Genomic DNA, 20,561 nt, shown 5'->3' with positions numbered 1-20,561 from the left:
TTTATCGTGAGATAGACTTCTAAACCGAGTCCGATTGATTTAACGATACTGTATATTTTTTAAACTTTTTTTTTTACTCATGATGGCCGTTAGGATCAACGCGTTTTATTTCCAGCGATAATGAACTGTGAAAAACACTTTAAGGACAGTGTAATGTTTTCCTAAACACAAAAATAGGTAAGATTTTAATATGATATCTTGATTTATAATCTCAGGAAGGGGAATTGCTGCTTGTTATCGTGTTCTTGCTTCCTATTGAACTTATATGCAGGTTTTTATATACAATAGTTTAGATTGTTGTCGGAATCAGGGATCAATTAATCAATGTAAAGAATTTATGCGCAATGTTCTCTGGCTGTGGGTTTTCATCTACATTTATTGACATTAATCTGTATCGATAAAAATAGCCGTATAGCATACTGCACGGGTTTAGAACCAATGGGTACGGGTTCATCAGCTATATATACAAGAGAAGAAAAAACCTATGCATTTTAAAATCAAGATTACATAGCAAGGAAGTATATTCCCCTGATAACAATAATCTAATTCAGATTTTGATATTTCAAAACGTGCTAAAATTATTTAGTTTAAGGCGACTTATAATCAATAAAGTAAACTGGATTAAAACGACTGACCCAGAATATATCAACCTCAATAACAAAAATGATTTTCGTTTTTTCGATTGATATCTAACTTCTGAACATTTTGACTGTGTGCCAACGGCAGATATGAAGTCATTGACATAAATTTTCACAGATAAAAAAATAACGTTTGTAGGATAAGATTTCAATGCATGCTTTATGAAAACCATATTCATCATACTTGCTCTGTCACAACGAGCTAGTTAAAGCCCCGGGTACTAAGGCGATTAAATCCACAGGACCGAGGGTTCATGGTTAATGTTAAAGCAGAAGGCCCGGTGATGCATGAATGGACACAATTGCTTAATTACTTTTGAAGTGGGGCTTATCTTATAATTTCGTTTGCCTTCAATATATGACTCAAACATTCGCAGCGTGACGGTATAACATGGTGAATAATTAGCGATCTCCGTAGCGGGCAATTCTCCCAATTTTATTTTTGCTCGCATTTTAAAAAATGAAAATTAATTTGGGTTTTGAAAACTGGTTTTTGATGGTATTGTAATTTAATTGAAAATATTGCCCGAGTGCGTGTGTATAGAAGGTATAATTAGGTTTATGAATATGTTTAAGGTAGATCGCAGTTAGTGCGCTTTGTCTTCTAACCTAAGATTTCAGTTACATATAAATCTACAAGAAGGATTTTGTTAGTCTTCATGTAAACTAAAATCTGTGGAATTATTCAATTGAAAATTGATGACTGAGTATGAATAACGAAAAATATCAGAATCCGTGTAATTATTATCATCATTATTTTATAGAATTACATCCGCTCTTTACAAATATGGGATCCGGGTGTTTAATTTCTTAATATCTTTAAATGCCAGCTTTAGATACGATGACTTCCTCTGATTCTTGACAACTAGGACACGCCAAGGGACGCTTCATTAGAGATTTAATATAACGGTCCCTCGTTCCGAACAGGCCATAACTTAAGCGATGTTTACTCTGGAAATCAATTTGAATTAACCATTGTGATCATTCAAGTACAGAATATATATCTATTATGGGACTGTACACAATTAAAAGACGTCATTTTGTTGCATTTTAACATTCAACAAATAAAGCTAACACACTTTGCAAATGGATTCCGAATTGACAATAAAAAGCACAGCGGCGGCGAGGTCTTCCGACTGTTACACCCTTATTGTCTGCCATTCGTTCAAAACAGATATATTTTATTGAACTGAAAAATTTTAACACCTCTTGTTTGCCCTGATAAAAGGAAATGATGGCCCTCGAAGACTGCTTCTGTGTTGAAAGATTGTCATAAAGCGGACAGATATAACGTTGTTAACGGGTTACTGTGGGGGTTTCCGCGACCATTCAATGCAGGCGTAGTTGGCTACAATACTGTCTCCCCGATCAGGAGAGCGGTCAATATTGTTCACTTCAACTTTACCATCCAATTTGTGGAATGCGCCCGTTCATTTAATCCGCTGATCTACCCCCAGTCTTTGTGGAAATCCTATGTGTATCTGTCGGTTAAAAGAACATTTTATCTACACCGTGCCTGAGTTACTGGAGTTTTAAAATCTGTCCTCACGACCGACTGTTGTTCCTGTAGCCCAGGATGGCACGGGTAGGTACCTTCTCCATTGATTGCATCGTGCGGACAGCTCGTGATGCTGTTGGGTCAGGTTTGACGGACCTTTTGTTCGATTTAGTCATTTCCGTTGACTGTTTTTCAATGACAGGCACGTAGCATCATTTTTCAAAATGGAGAGACCAGATAAGTAGTGCAGGAACTAATTGGCTTGTACTTTTAATTTTCTATACACAAATGTACAAAAAAGATAGATATTTTTAAAATGTGGAGGAAGCTGCCCCCTCCTTGTTGCTACGTGCCTGATTGTTCTTCCATAATGATGTCGCTTATAAGTGGTTTATGGTTTACGAAATGTTTTATGCTGTATATGTTAACCATACTAAATACGGTTATTGTAAAATCATACAGTTACCATGAATGAGTATTTATTGGTGTGGAATAGTCAAGTTGTCAATGCTACACTGTTTTTCTAAAGCTAGTGTTGATATGAGGGTCAAACGTTTAAATATTTGATTAAAATCGTGCAATTGAACATTGATTTTTGGTTCCGATTTTCGTTTTCTTAATAATATATCCAATGCGAGTGACATTATTGTGTTGTGAAATTCGGTTAGCCCAAGGACAACCACTTTACTAGTTTAGCTATATTCTAACGTGAACTTTTGGATGTCAATTTGTACATTTAAGACCATTATTTAAGCTGTTAATCTGTACATTTAAGAGGGCTAGATGGTTGTGGCCATTTTTAGACCATATTTATCTCCTTTAGATGAAGAGCTCTCTATAAAAATATTGAAAAACATCTATAATAGTTGGATTATTGTTATACGTTTTACAACGGTCAAAGTCAAACGGTGTCTATATGCCTTTTTATGTTCTTCATTATTTCAAATTTACTGAAATTGATTCCTACTCCAAACAACCTTTGGGGGTCTCGATACGTTTTCAAAATTGGCGAAAATCTGAACTTTAACGGCTTCAAAGAAATATTTCGCTAAATATGCATATATATGACAAAGGTCTGAACAGGCTGTTCCCTTTGCCGCCACATATATTATTATCAGAAATAAAGCCTTGTAAAACTGAGAAACGGTCGCCACTTCTCTACTTGACAATAACGTTAAAAGTTGAGGTTCATTCGAAGATTGGTAAGATGCAGGTGCACTAATTCATTCAATAAAAATCGAATTGACAAATCAAACAAAGCTGGAGAGGTGAAGGATTACTAACTTCATACTTTTATCACGGAACACGATATAGTGGCCTCATAAACATGGTATATTTTATAAGAAATGGACATTAATATCAGCAATACATAAATCACTTGGAAAGGTAAAAGTTTAATACGGGTACTTGAGAAATCTGACCAATCAGCGACCGTTTCCTTATTGAGTGCATCATACGTCCTTGTCCTGTATCTATCAGTCAAGTAGCTTAAGACAACTGAGAGCTAATGTAAATGTACAAACACAAGAGTGCTTTGGCCGAGACTTTCTCATAGACATACCTTTATACAACATCTTGAATCCAATTTTTTTCCTGAAGAAGTGGGCGGACAAAGGTCGGGGGGGGGGGGGGGGGGGCGAATTTTCATCAAAACAAATTTAGCTTCCATATCCATGTATTTTTTAATATACAAACACGTTTTATTGGTTCAACATTAAAATGATTTTAAAATTTTCTTTCATTAAAGCGGTATAATTTGTTATTGGATGCTTTTAGAAATGACGCATTCAAACAGTATGGAAACTTACCAAGAACGCTACAATTGTAACTTCCTAATTCTAACATAGAATTAAATAAGATTTGGAAGTGAATTTTTGTTGATTTCCATAGATCTTAAATATTAAGGAGGTTGAATAAGTACCAAGTTATTAAGCTTTGTACTCTATATATTCTTTTCCTTTGACACAAACCAAAAAATCGCACCATTCTCAAAAATGTTTTCGACAATATTAGCTCACTTTGTTTTCAAAAGCGCCTCGGTTTAACCTTGCAAAATGACGTATGGTGGTTATAATATTTGGTTCACGAATGTCATTTTCGATGGTTTCGAGTCATTTTAAAGTTGAGCAGGTACATTATAAAAGTGTTTGATCGATGAAAAGCTTATATTTTGTTGATAAGATACTCGATATTCTTTGGAGGACTCGCCGTAGGTGACAAAAGTCAAGCCCGTGTTTGTCAGTATAAAACGGAATGTAACGACAGGAACCCTCCACTAAACCAAGGGGACTGCTAGCGCTCGTCTCGGTCGGGAATACTTTATGTGTGTAATAAGGCCGCTTTTATCTCCATTGATGTTGACAATGCTCGTTACAAAACAAGACCGTTCTTGGACTTATTAAATCTTAAGCAAAAAGTGTATGGTTTCGGTAGTCTCATGTTTTCTTTGGGTTTGAAGTGTCCGGGGGAAACCGATTCGATAGATCACTTTGACAGAGAGAAATCAGGGTGTGTCTGATTAACTTTACCATTTTTGTTATTTCATTTTAGACAAAGCTTGGAGAACTGATTTTGGTAAAAGTTTGTCAAGATGAGAGAGTCCCCGTACATAGAGAGGAAAGAAAATAGTTCCAACTACTCAACATCGGAGAGCTATTCAAAAGAAAGGACAAGTTCAATTAAAAGTGAGTGTGGAAAAACAAAGATTTTCAAAGTGAGAGAAGACGTGTATTTGGTGCAAAATAACCTAGTGGATAAAAACCTTCTCAGGAATAGCATTGCCAGTAAATTAAGGCAGGGCATCCCAGGAGAACTGTGTAATCGGACAGAGGTCGTGAATAAACTTAAGAGAGAGAATCTCAAGGAGTACCTTCGGCTTTCTAGTCTGAATAAGAAATTCAATTCCGAAATGCAAATGGAGAAAAGCCGTATCAGCAGCGAGGGCCATCAGCTAATCAAACGCCATGAGCAGATGAGGAGAAACAGTGATACTGTCAGACGGAATCAGGAGAAGATGAAAGTCTTCTTTGATAATCGCAAAAATTCCTCCTCAACACTGCCTCAGATTTCTAACCGCGCCACTACACCAGTTGCTAAGCGCGTGGTTATGGATCACACCAATGGTGAGAGCGCGTTCGTTAAAAGATTGGACCGTCCATCAACTTATCCCCGCGTTCCCATCGACAAAGATGACTCCACTTATGTCAAAGTTTATAAACAAAAAGGAATTTTCCTACCTCAGAATAAGTATCCTGACAAGCATTCCATCGCCAAACCTGAAACAAGCATCTTGAAGAAAGGCCAAACACCGATGACCCCTGATTATGAAGACTTGACCCTTGGTATGAATGACCTCGACACGTATAGCAACCAGTCCTCTTCACCAGTTCCATCGCCGAAAGAAACTTCTAAACGAAAATCTGCGAGACGAGTTACGTGGAGCGGAGTGGATCGAGAGAAACCCGAGAAAACTGCCCCGAAAAGTGCTGCATATGTGCGGAAAACGCCCGAAATATATTCACCAGTACAAGATGGAAGAAGTGAAATAAATTCTACTCCATGTAGTCAGAAAAGTTTCAAAAGTGATTCTTCGTTGTACAAACAAATCTCTTACCGTAAAGGACGCAGTAAGATTGAAACCATTGGAATCCAGTGGAAGCTGCCCCCGGGGGCAAAAGTCGATAACTCGAGATCTCGTTCTGCGGGCCATCTTTCGAAAAATCTTAACCCTTGTTCCACTGGATTAGAAAAAGAAGGAATGTCCATTACTAGAACAAAGTGGCACGTTCCACGAATCCAGTCCCTAGAGACATACGACCTATACAAGGTATGGCTAGAAAAACTAGAGAAACTGAAAACCGGGGAAAACAACCGCATCCCGATGGGACCGCGGATCCATTCCTCTAACCGTAGCATCAGTCTGACAGTTCCTACCATGTCCGAAATCCCAAATCCTTCTTTAATTACTGGATCCAATATGTGATACTTTACTGTATAGTACGGGGTTGGAAACAAAAGAGACGAATTAGTGCTTTTGCGAGTTACTGCACCATCATTACGTATAATTATGGTTTCGTCATGTTTTGTTTTCTAGTGCCATACATCCTTTTTAAGTGAACATGTGGTTGTGAAATGAACTCGTAAACAATCTGAGGGAATTTTTTCGACAATTTGTTGTAAATATAAATGCATATTTATAAAATAAAATGAGAAAAATGATTTTTTTTAATTTGTTACATAATAAAATATGCATTGTATAAAATATCGCAATTCATCGAGATAAATATCTTTTTGGTTTTAGATTATAACAAATCTGTAAGCTTCGTAATCCGGGAGCACGTACCTGAACGGCTGTATTCTCATTGTTTTGAATATCTAATGGACATTAATTGAAAGCAACTTAGTCTCAGCCACATAATCAAGAAGTAAAACATACAAGATTAACGGCCGTAATTCTTCTGTTTACATCAAAAGTAAAAACAATGTTAAACAAACGTTTTTATGTAAACCGAATTTATCAGATGTTTCTTATTTTAAAAAATCACAGGAAATTAAAAACTCACACTTGAAGAGTTGGTGACAAATCCTTGAACTGTGGGAGGTTTAGTTCTGTGCTCCCCCAGATAGCCACACACCTCCTCCAGTCCCCTTTTTGGTGCAGCTGTTTAACATTAATCTTTCAAAAAGTCGTTTTAAAATTTGATAAAGTTGTTAACAAATTGTATAGTAACGATTTCAAGTTTAACAATTACACAACAAATCGGACATTAAACTATAGAATGCCTTATGCATGTAATCAATCAACTAAGCAGCTGCGAAGATCCTGAGCAAAAATAAAATTTGCTGGATACAACTGCAGGATTTGAAACGTTCTCTTACCTGTACTGGAAGAAGATTGATAAGAGGTTAGCACCGAATCCATAACAAAACATTAGTCTACATTTATAAGAGGTTGAGATATTGAAAATCTTAAAACTTTTTAAGCATAAAAAATCAACATTGAACAGAAATAAATGGTCTTTCACAAATTACAGGTTTGACTTCTCAAGAAGATTTACATTATTATTCATTGTCCTTTGATGTGGTTGAGTAAGGGATAAAATTAGATTATAAGTCAGTTTTAGATATGAATAAAATCTTTGTTTATGGAAAACATCTTAGTGCACCAAACTGAACAATGATCAAAACTGACGAATGTCTTTGTCAAGCAAAAAATACACCACGTGACTACAATAGGAAATGGAGGACAAACAAGCGATACCTTTGCCATTTCTTACAGAACTGTACACCTGCAGCAACAATGACGTATACATTTGACCATTGTATACAGGAACCACAGGGCTTCAACGGGGGTTTAAAAACTAAGAGATACCATCATAACAACAAAGAAAAGCCATATCTATTTATTCCTATCTATCTTTTACTTGAGTTTTAATTAACAATATTCAGATTATCTGATAACCAATGGTATCCCAGTATGCAAATACACAGAGGTTCTGTTGGGGAATGGCCATCTAATTGATACAGTCGTCATAAGAATGCAATGCGATCTATTGAAGGACCTCTTAGCGTTGCCAAGTCTTTCCATTGTTCATCCGACTGTTAGAATGACACTTGATTAGCCCTGGTAGATTTAGCAGTATAGAACCAAATCGGAAGGAACAAACATGTACTGAATCTAGTTACTGAATCTCCATACAAAGGGAAAAAAACATACAACCACCAAACATGGATGAGCGAATGTTGTGGAAGAACTGGCAATACCTGAAGAATGAAATCTACGTGGAGGATTTTATTGATGCGATGATGGAGGCTGGGATTTTTACTGCCCAGAATAAAAGAGATATCATGATGGTGCAGCCCAGCACGCGCCAAATGAAGGCCGAAAAGTTCCTGAACGTCCTCATCCAGGCCGGCGAGAAGGGGTACGAGATGTTTACCACCGTGCTCCACGCCATGAGAACAGACAACCGATACACGTCCCTGATGGAGAAACTGAACCTCCCCAGTGGTAACGTGATGGTGGTTCACCCACTGGTGGAAGACGGTAAGGCGGTTTCTTGTCATTATGTATTTCCTGTAGCTTTAAAATGGCATCATACAGTATACAAGTGTATATTTATTTCTAATTTTGCGTAAGAAACTAATAAAATTGAATTGCAAACGCGTGCAAGTTTCATTTTTTCGAGAAAAACTCGCACTGGATTTCACGCAATTTGATATGCATATTGACGTCAGCATTAAATTTAAAATAAGGATTTAAATCACCACTATAAATTATCTTAAACTATTGGGTGGAACCACGTCTCATCGCAAATCACGTGACTTTTATAAATCTGTACAGGTCAATAACAAAAAACAATGGAGATATGATTAATCATACAAACTAGGCGGGAATTCTAGAACAGTAATTGATTTCCACATTTTGATTTTTATTTGATGTGCATCATTTTTATAACAGCTTCCGCGGCCTCTAGTGATTTAAGGCCAGACACCCGAGGCTCACAAAGACCTTCCACAGCTTCAGTAAGCATTTAAGCACCTTGGTACAATTATTACAAGGCATTTGCTAAGGATAAAACAATGCTTTTTAATATTACAAAACTTTCTGAAATGTTGAAAAATAGATCATGTTTAAAATTGAATGTTGTAGAGCGGAAGTACTGATATAAGCAGAGATGGTGAAACCGGAGAGAAAAATCGGCGATCTGCAAGACAAGCATGGCGGTCTCAGAATTCCGGAAGTAACCCCAACAGCGCAAGCTCACGACGTCCAACAAGTAATAGCGGCGCTCGAGGAGGAATGGTCCGTCAGCCCAGCACGGGAGAGGTCAATTCAGTAACTAGATTCCCAAACCAAGCGCAGCCACCTCAACCATCTTACGTGGCAGACGAGCAACCGCCATCAGCCGCTTCTAGCGATGACAAACGACTAAACGAGAAAGACTTGTCAGTGGACATGAACATATTGGAGCAGGAACTTGTTCGCATCGCACCAACCATTGCTGAGCTCTTCCAAAAGATATCGAAGACGACATCCTCAAATATTCCGGTCAGCGAAGAAGAAATCCGCAAGGTGAAGGAAGAAAACGAGAGGCTGCGAAAAACTAACAGGGCACTGATTGAGAAGCTGAACAACTTCCAGCAAAAAATCATCCAGTTGCAGTTGGAGAATAAGAATCTTAGGGAAAATGGCGAAGGTGCTAAAGAGGCAAAGGAAGAACTTGGGCGCAAAGCTCGGGAATTACAAGACATGGAAAGGAGACTGGAAGAACAGAAAAATGCACTGGAAGAAAAAGAAATGGAGCTTAACATACAGCTGATGAAAATCAAGGAAATTGAAAAGGACATTATCCGCCAGAAACGGCAGATCACGAAACTCGAGATTCTTCACGAGGAGGGCCAGCAAGAAAACGAGCGGCAACAGGAAGAAATCGCCATATTGAAAGAGGACCGTTATAAACAGCAGGAACAGATTCGTCAGCTGGAGCTAAAGCAGAGACAGGGAGACGAACGTCTGCGACGACTGGAGGAAAGACTGAAGCAGATAGAGGAAGCCCCGGTCAACAAAACCAAGAGCATCAAATCCCGGGACCCCAAATTCAGGACGACCAAGCGACTTCTGGGTCAGATGTACAACAGCGAAATCACGTGATAAACATGACGTCACTCAAACCTGAAAAAAAAATATGCAGACATACAAGCCTTTCCATTTCATTCAAAAATGGCAATTTTAATGTTAATTTTTTTATCTGTAAGTTGAAATTGTATTTTGTCCAGAGAACCTTTTCATTGAGAGTGTTGTAAATCGTTTCTGTTTAGAATTCTTATGATGTTGATGTTCGATTTTATGTACGACGAATTTTTTATCTTATAAAATGAAATATTCAAAATGAACATGAATGTGTATTGTTGTTGTTTTAAATCTCGATACAAAATAGTTTTTGTTCATTATATATACTTTGGTATCTATGTTTTTATCCTGTAGATACAATTAAATGTTGAAAATAACTGAAAACTTTCTTCTCAATCAAAATACCGGTATTCTACGAAACATTCTTTGACCTACCTCCCTAGTGAAAAAATATCCGTTTTACATTTAACATCTAACATTTGTATTAACTAAAAATATGAACTTAAAATCCTAGTCCATCGTTGAAATTGTAAAACATTAACAAAAATTAACTTATTTCGAACCAGTGGTGTGGTAGATGTCAACACGAGATCACCATAAATCAAAGATTGAAAAGTTTAAACCGTATAATTTTAACGATGATAAGCATGGTTACACCTTGGCATCATTTCAATAGATACATGTATTTACATAATGTTAAAAACCAAGTTTTCCCTATATACAATAGATAAATAGCGCTACCATTGACATTAACACAACAAATACATGTAGCAGCTGCTATGGTTGCTTGATAAACAGAGATAGGTATTGTTGTAATTGCGACAACGAGCTCGAGAATCTCAGAAACATTAAAGATTTTATTGCACGTGTAAAAAACCTTGTTTTACAGTATGTTGCTGTAAATAATTAGCAACATCTAAGAGATGAAAAAATAGGCGTTTCATTCAAGTATAAAAATATATATTCATAAGCATACCTTCCGGGATATACATGTACATACATAAATCCAATGGAAACTGGATAAAACCAATAAGCTAATAGTATCACATATTAACCCAATCGAGTTTATACGACATTCTGGATAACATCTGGGTATGAATAATGAAATGAAGATATGAATAAATATATTAAATTAAATTTTTTATGCATTGATTCATGAATACGAGTCTTAATTCGTTGATTGCATATACAAATCGCCTAACACTTGCATGTTTATATATTTATAATCAGTAAATAAATACAGCGCTAAAGCAACTCTTATCTTCGTACCAGTCAACATCCTTTGCGTTTATTTTTCTTAAACCGTAGTTTTCCCATTAACATTTCGAAAATTAAAAGTAAAATGAAAATAAAAAACCAATAGTAAACATTGCTAATGTGTTAATGTGCATCACGAATATTGCTAGCATGGCAATTGCAATTTATAACCATTATAATGTGGAATTTAAACATGTATCTTGACTTCAAACAATTCGGAATCAAAAATCACATGATATATCCCATTCCATTCGCAAATTAATCGTAGAAGGTACCGTTTAAATTCCTGAATTGTCTCCATGCGCGGATCAAGAATTTTTTTTCACCGGGGGGGGGGGGGGGGGGGGGGTGTTGATAATTTTTCATGATAAGGGGCCGGGTGTGACATTTTTTGTTTACTTTACTATTTGAATTTAATAAGTTTTATTTTTTAATCTTTTAGAGTGGGGTGTGACCTCTCCCCCTTATGCTTGTTAGTGTTTAATGTGAGTTGTCGATGGTTGTGTGGTCCTAAAAATACACCACAATGCGTCATGTCTTCTCTTATACATCAAGATTTTGCAAATCCCCCCCCTCCCCCCAAAAAAAGAAAATTCTCCACAGGCACTTGATTCTGCGATAAAGTTGACCCCATTATATTACATTATCATATGTAGATTTAATATTACAATATTGACTATACTTAATGCAGAAACAAGTGTCTATGAAGTGGCTTCGAATAAACTACCTTTGTGCAGCTTTTTCTAAAGAAACGATGTACCTTTTTGCAACCTTAAGAGTGATGCCTTAAAAATGGTACGGTCTGATTACACCTGGATCTTGATGATCCAACAACAAGGAATGATATTAAACTAGTGTAAAATAGATAATATTAGATGAAAAGATAAAGTAATTAAAAACAATGAAACTATGCCCGGTCTTCTATCCCATTCATCCCACCCCCATATCATTTTAAGCATACATGTATGTTACCATTGTTCTTCTGTTTATTAGTATATGATATTGTTTGCGAATTTTTGTCTCTGTATTATTTTGTCTGCAAATTAGTACTGCCCGAATCCTTGACATAGGGACGCGCGAGAAACACTCGGCCTCTAATAGTGCAAGATAAAAATGCAGCCTAAATTGCCAAAACCCGAAATAGAGATTTATCTGTAAAAATATTAATTATTAAAACTATATAAACCTCTAACATTGCCAGGCGGTGAGATAAATATAATATCAAGTGTCGTTGGTATTTGTTCAATTTGACCCCACAGATGACCTTTGTGACATCATCACTATCATTTTAACAACGGAGACTCATCAACAAGAACGCTACTGATCGGATGAATTCAACAGGAGATATCATTTAAATCCCTAGGAACAAAAGAATACCAAATTAACTTGAACATCTGGAAGCCATTTTGAATTTTGGACGTCGCAGAACTCACATCTGCGATATGAAGCAGAAGAAAAGGAAAACGATTATGATGATTTAAAGAGTGAAAATGAAGCCTGAAAACGAGCGGAAGTTGTGGAGGAACTGGATGTTCCTGAAACAGGAACTTCCGGTTCCGGAAATAACGGATAAAATGATAGCGGCCGGAGTGTTTACGGAGGAAAACAAGAACGATATTAATAATGTGAAGCCCAACACTAAACTAATGAGAGCGGAGAAGTTTCTAAACATTCTTCTGGAGACTGGTGACGAAGGGTATGAGATATTTTGTAAGATTCTCAGCAATGATTCCTCGGGGAAATTTGAAGAAATCAACGAGAAAATGGATATTGTTGAAAAGCCAAAAGCTGTTTCTGCGGGTCGAGAAGACTCCTATACAAGTAAGAATGAATTAGAATACTTGTTTTGGTTTTAATCTGAAATCATTAATATGATATGAATCTACATCTCTATTCATACGTTTTGATACAGGCCCTGCGGCCGCAGTTGGATCAGAAGACCAGGTATGCAGTTTGAATTTCTCTGTTTATTTGTAAAGTTATTTATTTTCCCATTCCTTTTGGTCAATCTAGACGTTTTATAAGTATAGCATGGTATTCTTGGACTTTCTTTAAACTTTTGTAATCATGAATACATGTATTTAGATTATAAATGAGGAACCAGAGAAAAATCCTCCACCTGCCCACAGCAGGAGTACATCATCTGTTTCCCGCACTAATACAAACGTGTCGTCTGCTCCTGATCCTGTTGTGGCTGCGGAGTCGGTGCACGCAGCTGCAGCTGCCATGGCAAATGTTGCTGCAGAAAATGCCAGCGTGGACATGAAAACTCTAGAGACTGAACTCGTGCGCATTGCACCAACAATTGCCGAACTCTTCCAAAAAATTGTTCAGACCACACAACACAGCAATCCGTCTTGGGATGAACTGCAGCGAGTGAAGGCAGACAATGAGAGATTAAGAAAAATGAACCGAGCTCTCATTGAAAAACTGAACACGTTTCAAAAACAGATTATTCAGCTTCAGTTGGAGAACAAGAAACTTCGCGACAGCGGTGTCTGCGAAACTGAGAGTAAGGCTGACCTGGACAAGAAAGCAGAAGAGTTAGATGAACTGAAGCAGAAGTTAGAGCAACAGAGGCAGCAGCTCATCGAAAAAGACGAAGAGTTGAACGAACAGCTCAAGAAGATAAGAGACATCGAGGACGAAAACGAGCGACAGAAGGTACAGATTCTGAAACTAGAGGTCCTACATGACGAAGGGGTTAGTGAAAGAACTCGCCAGCAAATTCAAATCATTGAGCTTCGAGATGAAAAAGAAAAACAAAGACAAAAGATTGACCATCTAGAAGATATGCAGAGAAAAGACGAGGAACGATTAGAGCGTCTAGAGGCGCGCCTTCGGCTGTTGGAACAGCTTTCACCAGTCTCAAACCACCGAAACTCAATCTATGGAGGTAACGCCCGGCGTCGAAGCACACGAGTCGTGTCTCCGCCGCGTTCGATGCCATGGATGAGCGGGGTCGTGAATCGTTCTCATCACGCCAACGTGAAGTTCACGCCGCCACCTCCCAGAGGTGGAAAAGCGCAAGAAAAGGGGTGGTCATTTTGAGCAAAAGCGCGAAAAACGTAACCTATCAACGGTGAAAAGATCGAAACTATTGCTGCTTTGAATCTTGAAATGTGTACACAATAACTGCCTCTTTTTATAGATACTAATTATATGCTTTAAACTTGAGGCAGCAAATTGGATATTTTTTAAGCCATTGGCATCGTTACACACCATTGTTTCTCACTGATTTAAAATTCCTTCACGTCCCATTGGCACGTTCAACTACAACAATGTATCATTCTGGAACCGTTTGAAACCATTGCACGGAAGTTTGAAGGTCATTCCAATGACAAACTGTACAGAGGGCCCTTTGTTAATTATTCGTTTATCATGTTACATCGTATATTTTAAATAAAAATCTTAATTAAATAGCAGCGTTTTGTATTCAAATAATCTGGACCAATGCTTTGTGAAACCTCTGATGTTAAAAACCATTTAATCAATCATATAATTGGTAACACAAAGGTCCATCGTCCTTTGTACACACAGAACACATGTGGGACGATATATAGAGTACCAGTACAGGAGCACTGTGTATACATGCATGCATCAGGGGGGCATGGTGACACTAGAATGCATGCATCGGGGGGGGGGGGGGGGGGGGGGGGCATGGTGACACTAGAATGCATGCATCGGGGGGGGGGGGGCATGGTGACACTAGAATGCATGCATCGGGGGGGGGGGGGGGGGGCATGGTGACACTAGAATGCAGGTACATTCGGGCGTAGAAAGCTTGAGAGAATTATTGAAGAAGTATCCATATCTGTTAATCTCCTCGAAACCATAATGATATTCTTCAGATTTAAATACAGCAGAATAATATCTACAGAACAATTAAAGTCACAAACAACAGTCTTCTCCCCTCCAAACAAATGAAAAAGCAACTACATGTATTGAGAAAAACAAAACAAAAATATACAATTCAGCGAACATTACACATCGAGATTTTATCCGATTATATTTACATTATCCAGTGTCTTTGTCTGTGATAACACTACGTATCGATGTTGTACTATATAACTCATAATACAAATGACGCCAAATTGAGGCGCCAGCGGGGTTTGTTTATTTATATTTAAATATTTAATCGTACGATGGCCTAAAATTATATAAATATAAGTAATTAGGAATCATTCTTTGAATATTATGAGGTGATAATTTCGGCCAGGGCGTGATCAAATCTATCATAAAGCCCTTCGGGCTTTATTGGATTTGATCACGCCCCGACCAAAATTATAACCTCATAATACTCAAAGAATGATTCCTTATTCCTTATTTAACATGACAGGTGACAACTTACTGGACTAGTGATATATACATTTCCTATAAATGTGGAAGAAACTCCCTGTAATTTTCACAATACGCAGGAAACATAAATTCAGCAAGCAGCGATTTACAATCAAATCACCTGATTTGAAATACATTAAGTTTATCTAATTTTAAGTATATTGCTGTCAAACTGAAATCAAGCAAAATTTTACATTGAATTATATTATATATGTAAAAGAATATAAAAATAAAACATTTTTGAGGAAGAAAAAGGTTTAAGAAAGTATGAAAATATATATAAAAGGCTTTCTTCGACGTTTTATGCTATAATGAAGGTAAGATGCGCGGTAAGGTATGACTTTTTTGTAATTATTAGAATTGCTATATAAGCTCATTTAAAAAAAAGCATCTAACTTTATATTTTACTACTGTCGAGTATTTTCTCCTTTATTCCTAGACTGCACGAAATAACCATGATGATCGATGCCATACTCAAATTCCCATATAAGACGGCATGCATGAGCTACTTCTTTTAAGTACATTAATAAACAATAATTTATTTACTTTTACCTACTTTTATGTTCAATTCAAAAATTTGTTTTAAAAAGATGTAAATATAAACAATAAAATGTTTTCTTTGCTGATTCATGCAAGATATGAAGGTACCGATGGGTTCATCGATCAATATCTTTTCAAATGATGAAATGTAATATTCATTGGGTAAGGAAATATTGATCCTATTACGTCAATGCTATTGAATAGAGGTTCGACAAATGAACCATATCATGTCAAAATCTTTGTGAGATATTTAAATATTAAAATATATTTACTAGTATTAAAATTTTGCTACATATTGAAAGTGTTCATGATCTTGAAATAAAAAAAAAATATGCAACTATATAATAATAACTGGATCGACATTATTAAACAATAAAATTTGTATTTTTACGATTCCGAAAAATGACTTTTGTTAAAGCCCTGTGTTTTTAAGTCTAATTTCCGATTAAACCAAATCACGGTTCCCATCGCAAAAAGGTTCGCACGAGAAAACAAAGCCCCGAATAATAAATGGCAAACCGATCAGCCCGGGAACAATTGAATTCTGTCAACAATACAGTTATCTGTGATTGAAGCGTCAGTACGATAAATGCTTAATCACGGCCGGAGACAGCATGGAGGCTTGCCAAAGTCTGCTCCTGTCCTCTCCATGTTCAATCTCCCTCATAAAACCAGAAGTGTGGGTACGGAGCTACACTAAATGAAAGGTAAAGACAAGTCTCAAGTATTTTTGGATTTTTTTTTTGGCAAAAACTTCTTTTATCGTGATATGATGTGTATCAAACATCACTTTTATCTGCACAGGCTTTTTAAACGGTACACGCACAGAAATGCAAATAGCCTATCATAATTCCTTAATTTCCTTTTCTTGGTAAAGCTTAGACGCTTTTCAGTCATTTTAAGATTTTAAAAGTCGTTATGTCATTGTGAAACTGCTGCAAAAAAAAAATTGAAATAAAATCTGTTTTCAAGTAAGTAAAAAGGACATTTTAACCTCCTCATGTTTTCTTAATGGCTATATCATTTCCTAAACAGAATGGAAACAAAAGAAAAGAGAAAAGTGACGTTTGATCCTGATGTCGAACAGACCTATCTCCTTGATGGTAAATGGAGTTTTCTAAGGTATTTTGTATTGATCTCCAAAGGCTGGGTGGTTATGGCCTCTATGACTTCTCTTACTTCCTTTATAAGGAGAGCTGCAACTAAAAGGAGTTGGGATAAAGCTGAACATTAAACATCAACATCTATTCCTTTCGTATCAAATTATGTTTTCTTATTTTTAATGGATTATAAAATATCTTATTGAACTTTCTATAGGAGCTTATTGGTATTTTGTTGACCACCCAGTCTGTTTAAAACCTTAATCTTCATTGGTAAATTTAAGGCCAACTGAAGTTAATATATCAATTCTGTGTTGAGTTTTGTCTTATGGGCGAAGTAATGTGTTGCTTGTACCAGTACATACTGCACGAGTCTCTAATCATGGTTGTGTAAATGATTCAAAATCTTTCGCTAGGTATCTTTTAACTCTCAACGAAGAAATCAATCTCCAAATCGTCTGCGACACGTTGGAGGACCGATGTGTTCTGTCCCCCTCCGACAAAGACGACGTCCTGCAACAAGGGACGTACAAAGATAGGATTGACACGTGCATACAGCGCGTGCTTAAAACGTGCCCGACCGGATTCACCCACTTCTGTGAGGTTCTAAAGGATTGTGGGTACAATCACGTGGTAGAAAACTTAAAAACAGAAACGGAAGACGAGGATTCGATTAGTAAATGTAAGGAATAGATGAGTACAAATTCCTTCACATGATATACTGCTGTTCAAATTCTCTCTCTCTCTCTCTCTCTCTCTCTCTCTCTCTCTCTCTCTCTCTCTCTCTCTCTCTCTCTCTCTCTCTCTCTCTATATATATATATATATATATAATCCTCTTTATTTTACAGATACATTAACTTCTGAAGATATCTTCGAAAAGACTGCAAAGGTACCAATACTTTTAATTGTTGCTACATGTATATAATATATGAACAAACTTTTCCAAAACTCAAAACAAGAGTTTATACATGTACATGTACACGATTTATATTTTCATTTTACAGAATAGTTCTAGGCAATGGGATACTAGTACACCTATAAGTACGTCCTATAGTGAACGTGAGGAAAAACTAGCAATTGTCGGCGTCAAAATGTCTCTATCAACACTCTCAAAAGACACAAAAGCCTCTCAAAGGGAATTCAACACAATCATCCAAAGACAATCTGAACTCGAAAAGCAGCTATCAGAAGTGATGAAAACCCTTGATAGTGCTAAAGACGCGCTAATACGTGAAAGGGAAGAAAAAGCACAGCTGCTGCAACAGCTTCAGTTCAAGGATGATGAACTTGTGGACATGCAAAGGAAGTACAGAGACTTGCAAAACGTGATGGGGAAGTTAAAAGAAACCAACAATAAATACCACGAAAGGGTAACAAAGTTGCAAATCGAAAACGAACAATTACGAAAATCAGTCAAAGACAATTCCAACTTGCAGATTGATTTGACTGAAAAAGGTCAGCAAATCAAAGAGTTGAAGAGAACGATCGAGGAGCAAGACAAAGAGATCACAAACCAGGAGACCATGATCAACAAGAAACTGAACATGATCGAGCAGCTAGCGGCCGACCACCAGAGGTTGGCAGACGGACAGATCAAACTGGAGGATTTATTGGTGAAACAGCACGAGGAGATCATGAAACTCGGGGCCGAGAAAGATAGCGCGCACCAACTTTTGACGCAGCAGCAGAAACAGTTAAACTCCCAACAGGCGTCACTGGCTATTCTGCAGGAGAATCTCGAGAGACTTGAAATGACCGTGCTAACACAGCATGAGCAACAAAACGTGCTAGCGATTCTACCACCGAGCGATCAAAATTACCGCGGCAAAAAGCAGCCGACAACTACGAAACCGATGATGGTCAGACCATTCAATGCGTCCGGAAAAGTGGAAAATTCAAAGAATTCTTTCTGGAAAAATCCTAACGGAAACAAAATGAAATGATTCTATTTTGAGAGAGATTTATGATCGCAGAGTTAATTGTATGTTTAATGGGAACTTTGAATTATTTGTCAAGACCCATTTCAATTTTTTTTATGTCAATAGTAATTTTTCTTCAGAAAAGTTGTTAGTTTCTCATTTATTCAACTTTGGAAGAAAGAAATAACTACAATTACTTTACTGAAAAGTGATAAAAGTAATTGTATATTTGTGAATTTCGAGTTTTAATTCAACCAAAATTTGCTTTCAAAGCATGACTAGATATCAAATGTACATATTGCATGACCTGCACTGATTCTGGCGTTCACTTTGCGAACTATCGGCAAATCGCCAACTCTGCCAGACATGGCGACCAAAGTCTTGCGAGATCAGTTTCTGATATTAGCAGACATATTAAATCATCCACGATCTCTATGAAAAAGGTCTGTCAACTTCATGTTGTCAAATCTTGAATGATGTAAAGTCATCATGTGAATTTTAAGATCACATGTGTCAGTCATGTTTCAAACGAAATAAAATCCCGATGATCTGTGTATTATCTCGGAGATCGGGAAAATATTGACCTTTTTTAAAACATTTTGTTTCTATCCAACATGATTTGCTGCTAAGCGATGAATGATTTATACATATCCAACGTTTCTCTTTAAGATGCAACATTTTGGCGTTTTATATTTTCAGTCAGTAACTTATTTTGATGGTTGTTATTTTTACAGACTTATTGATTATATAAATAATAATATTCCTTTTTAAAATAAAAAAAAAATCAGATCAATGCAGTGAACTAGAATAATTCGGCTTCAGTAAGTGATTCCATACTTAGAACCATTTTAACAAGAGCTTGGACTTTGGGTAGTTGTGTTAAACAACAATGTGACGCAGGCCTGTCTATTTCATTGTAGGCCATTCAGCCATTGCTCTTTGAAATCAACAAGATTTGTCTGGCTTTTGAGCCAAGACTACGCAATCGGTGTATATTTCACTCGAAATCAGCGTCATTTTTAACTTGTTTTGACGCAAAAAATGGATAGTTACGTCCTACTGAAAGTCCAAGGCCTTGTTAAAATGGTTCCAATTTTACATTAGCCTGTTACTTCAAAATTTACTATGATATTAATGTAGATAAATCGCAGGCACTTGTTTCTGCGATAAAAACAGAGAAAAAAACGCATGTGAGTTTAATTAATTTTATTATTAAGTTTAATCTTCTTTCATTGACCCCGAATAATAAAAAAAAGTTATTATTTAAAAATTAAAACTCATTTTGATGCAAGGACCTCGAAAATCCATTCTATCAATTAATGACTTAAAATTGGTGGTAAAACATCAAGGAATATACAGAAGCGTTGATATGTAAACGTGTACCAGTGATTCTGTTGATAGGGTGCTTACATGATTTTGATTCAAGGTTTTTCTTTCTCAAAAAAAATGTAGAAACAAGTAAGCCAGCAAAATAAGACCTGTTTCAAAGAGGGCTAGCGAAGTTTATTCTTTAACCGAGTCAAAGTACATGTACATGAAATTATCATTAACAGTAGTCCCATCAAAGTTTTTCATAGTTGACATTGCATAGAAAGAATCAAGGCAACTTACAATTGAACGGTTGAATACTGACATT

The 20,561-nt window shown here is 36.7% G+C and overlaps 4 protein-coding genes across 5 annotated transcripts; all 4 read left to right on the top strand.

Moving 5' to 3' along the window:
- Positions 1–2: 2 nt before the first annotated feature.
- On the top strand, positions 3–6,354 carry LOC105345196 (uncharacterized). 2 transcript variants are annotated; one of them, XM_066087331.1, is made up of 2 exons: positions 3–177; positions 4,687–6,354. In XM_066087331.1, the coding sequence occupies exon 2, from the start codon at positions 4,727–4,729 to the stop codon at positions 6,116–6,118; it is 1,392 nt and encodes a 463-aa protein (XP_065943403.1). In that variant the 5' UTR covers positions 3–177; positions 4,687–4,726; the 3' UTR covers positions 6,119–6,354. The 2 variants fall into 2 exon arrangements, with proteins under 2 accessions (XP_065943403.1, XP_011451575.3); XM_011453273.4 differs by lacking the exon at positions 3–177 and adding an exon at positions 1,618–2,223.
- A 1,369-nt stretch (positions 6,355–7,723) lies between these two features.
- Positions 7,724–10,032, top strand: LOC105345210 (putative golgin subfamily A member 6-like protein 3). Its single transcript, XM_011453292.4, has 3 exons — positions 7,724–8,182; positions 8,597–8,661; positions 8,789–10,032. The coding sequence occupies exons 1-3, from the start codon at positions 7,864–7,866 to the stop codon at positions 9,788–9,790; spliced, it is 1,386 nt and encodes a 461-aa protein (XP_011451594.3). The 5' UTR covers positions 7,724–7,863; the 3' UTR covers positions 9,791–10,032.
- A 2,336-nt stretch (positions 10,033–12,368) lies between these two features.
- LOC105345221 (kinesin-1 heavy chain) lies at positions 12,369–14,446 on the top strand. The gene is made up of 3 exons (XM_011453302.4): positions 12,369–12,847; positions 12,939–12,970; positions 13,112–14,446. The coding sequence occupies exons 1-3, from the start codon at positions 12,517–12,519 to the stop codon at positions 14,075–14,077; spliced, it is 1,329 nt and encodes a 442-aa protein (XP_011451604.3). The 5' UTR covers positions 12,369–12,516; the 3' UTR covers positions 14,078–14,446.
- A 2,016-nt stretch (positions 14,447–16,462) lies between these two features.
- On the top strand, positions 16,463–19,508 carry LOC105345230 (putative leucine-rich repeat-containing protein DDB_G0290503). Its single transcript, XM_066086996.1, has 5 exons — positions 16,463–16,611; positions 16,940–17,026; positions 17,421–17,686; positions 17,855–17,895; positions 18,011–19,508. Exons 2-5 carry the CDS (start codon positions 16,941–16,943, stop codon positions 18,947–18,949), a joined length of 1,332 nt encoding a protein of 443 aa, XP_065943068.1. The 5' UTR covers positions 16,463–16,611; position 16,940; the 3' UTR covers positions 18,950–19,508.
- Positions 19,509–20,561: the final 1,053 nt, after the last annotated feature.

Source organism: Magallana gigas, chromosome 6 (assembly GCF_963853765.1).
Source record: "Magallana gigas chromosome 6, xbMagGiga1.1, whole genome shotgun sequence".
Lineage (NCBI taxonomy): Eukaryota > Metazoa > Mollusca > Bivalvia > Ostreida > Ostreidae > Magallana > Magallana gigas.
This window is presented reverse-complemented; position numbering and strand designations above follow the sequence as displayed.

Coding starts and splice junctions, on each gene's coding strand:
- LOC105345196 (XM_066087331.1), top strand. CDS start 4,727: ATGAGAGAGTCCCCGTACATAGAGAGGAAAGAAAATAGTTCCAACTAC.
- LOC105345210 (XM_011453292.4), top strand. CDS start 7,864: ATGGATGAGCGAATGTTGTGGAAGAACTGGCAATACCTGAAGAATGAA. Junction 8,183..8,596: donor TCACCCACTGGTGGAAGACG/GTAAGGCGGTTT, acceptor TTTTTATAACAG/CTTCCGCGGCCTCTAGTGAT. Junction 8,662..8,788: donor AAAGACCTTCCACAGCTTCA/GTAAGCATTTAA, acceptor TGAATGTTGTAG/AGCGGAAGTACTGATATAAG.
- LOC105345221 (XM_011453302.4), top strand. CDS start 12,517: ATGAAGCCTGAAAACGAGCGGAAGTTGTGGAGGAACTGGATGTTCCTG. Junction 12,848..12,938: donor TCGAGAAGACTCCTATACAA/GTAAGAATGAAT, acceptor GTTTTGATACAG/GCCCTGCGGCCGCAGTTGGA. Junction 12,971..13,111: donor CAGTTGGATCAGAAGACCAG/GTATGCAGTTTG, acceptor ACATGTATTTAG/ATTATAAATGAGGAACCAGA.
- LOC105345230 (XM_066086996.1), top strand. CDS start 16,941: ATGGAAACAAAAGAAAAGAGAAAAGTGACGTTTGATCCTGATGTCGAA. Junction 17,027..17,420: donor GGTAAATGGAGTTTTCTAAG/GTATTTTGTATT, acceptor ATCTTTCGCTAG/GTATCTTTTAACTCTCAACG. Junction 17,896..18,010: donor TCTTCGAAAAGACTGCAAAG/GTACCAATACTT, acceptor TTCATTTTACAG/AATAGTTCTAGGCAATGGGA.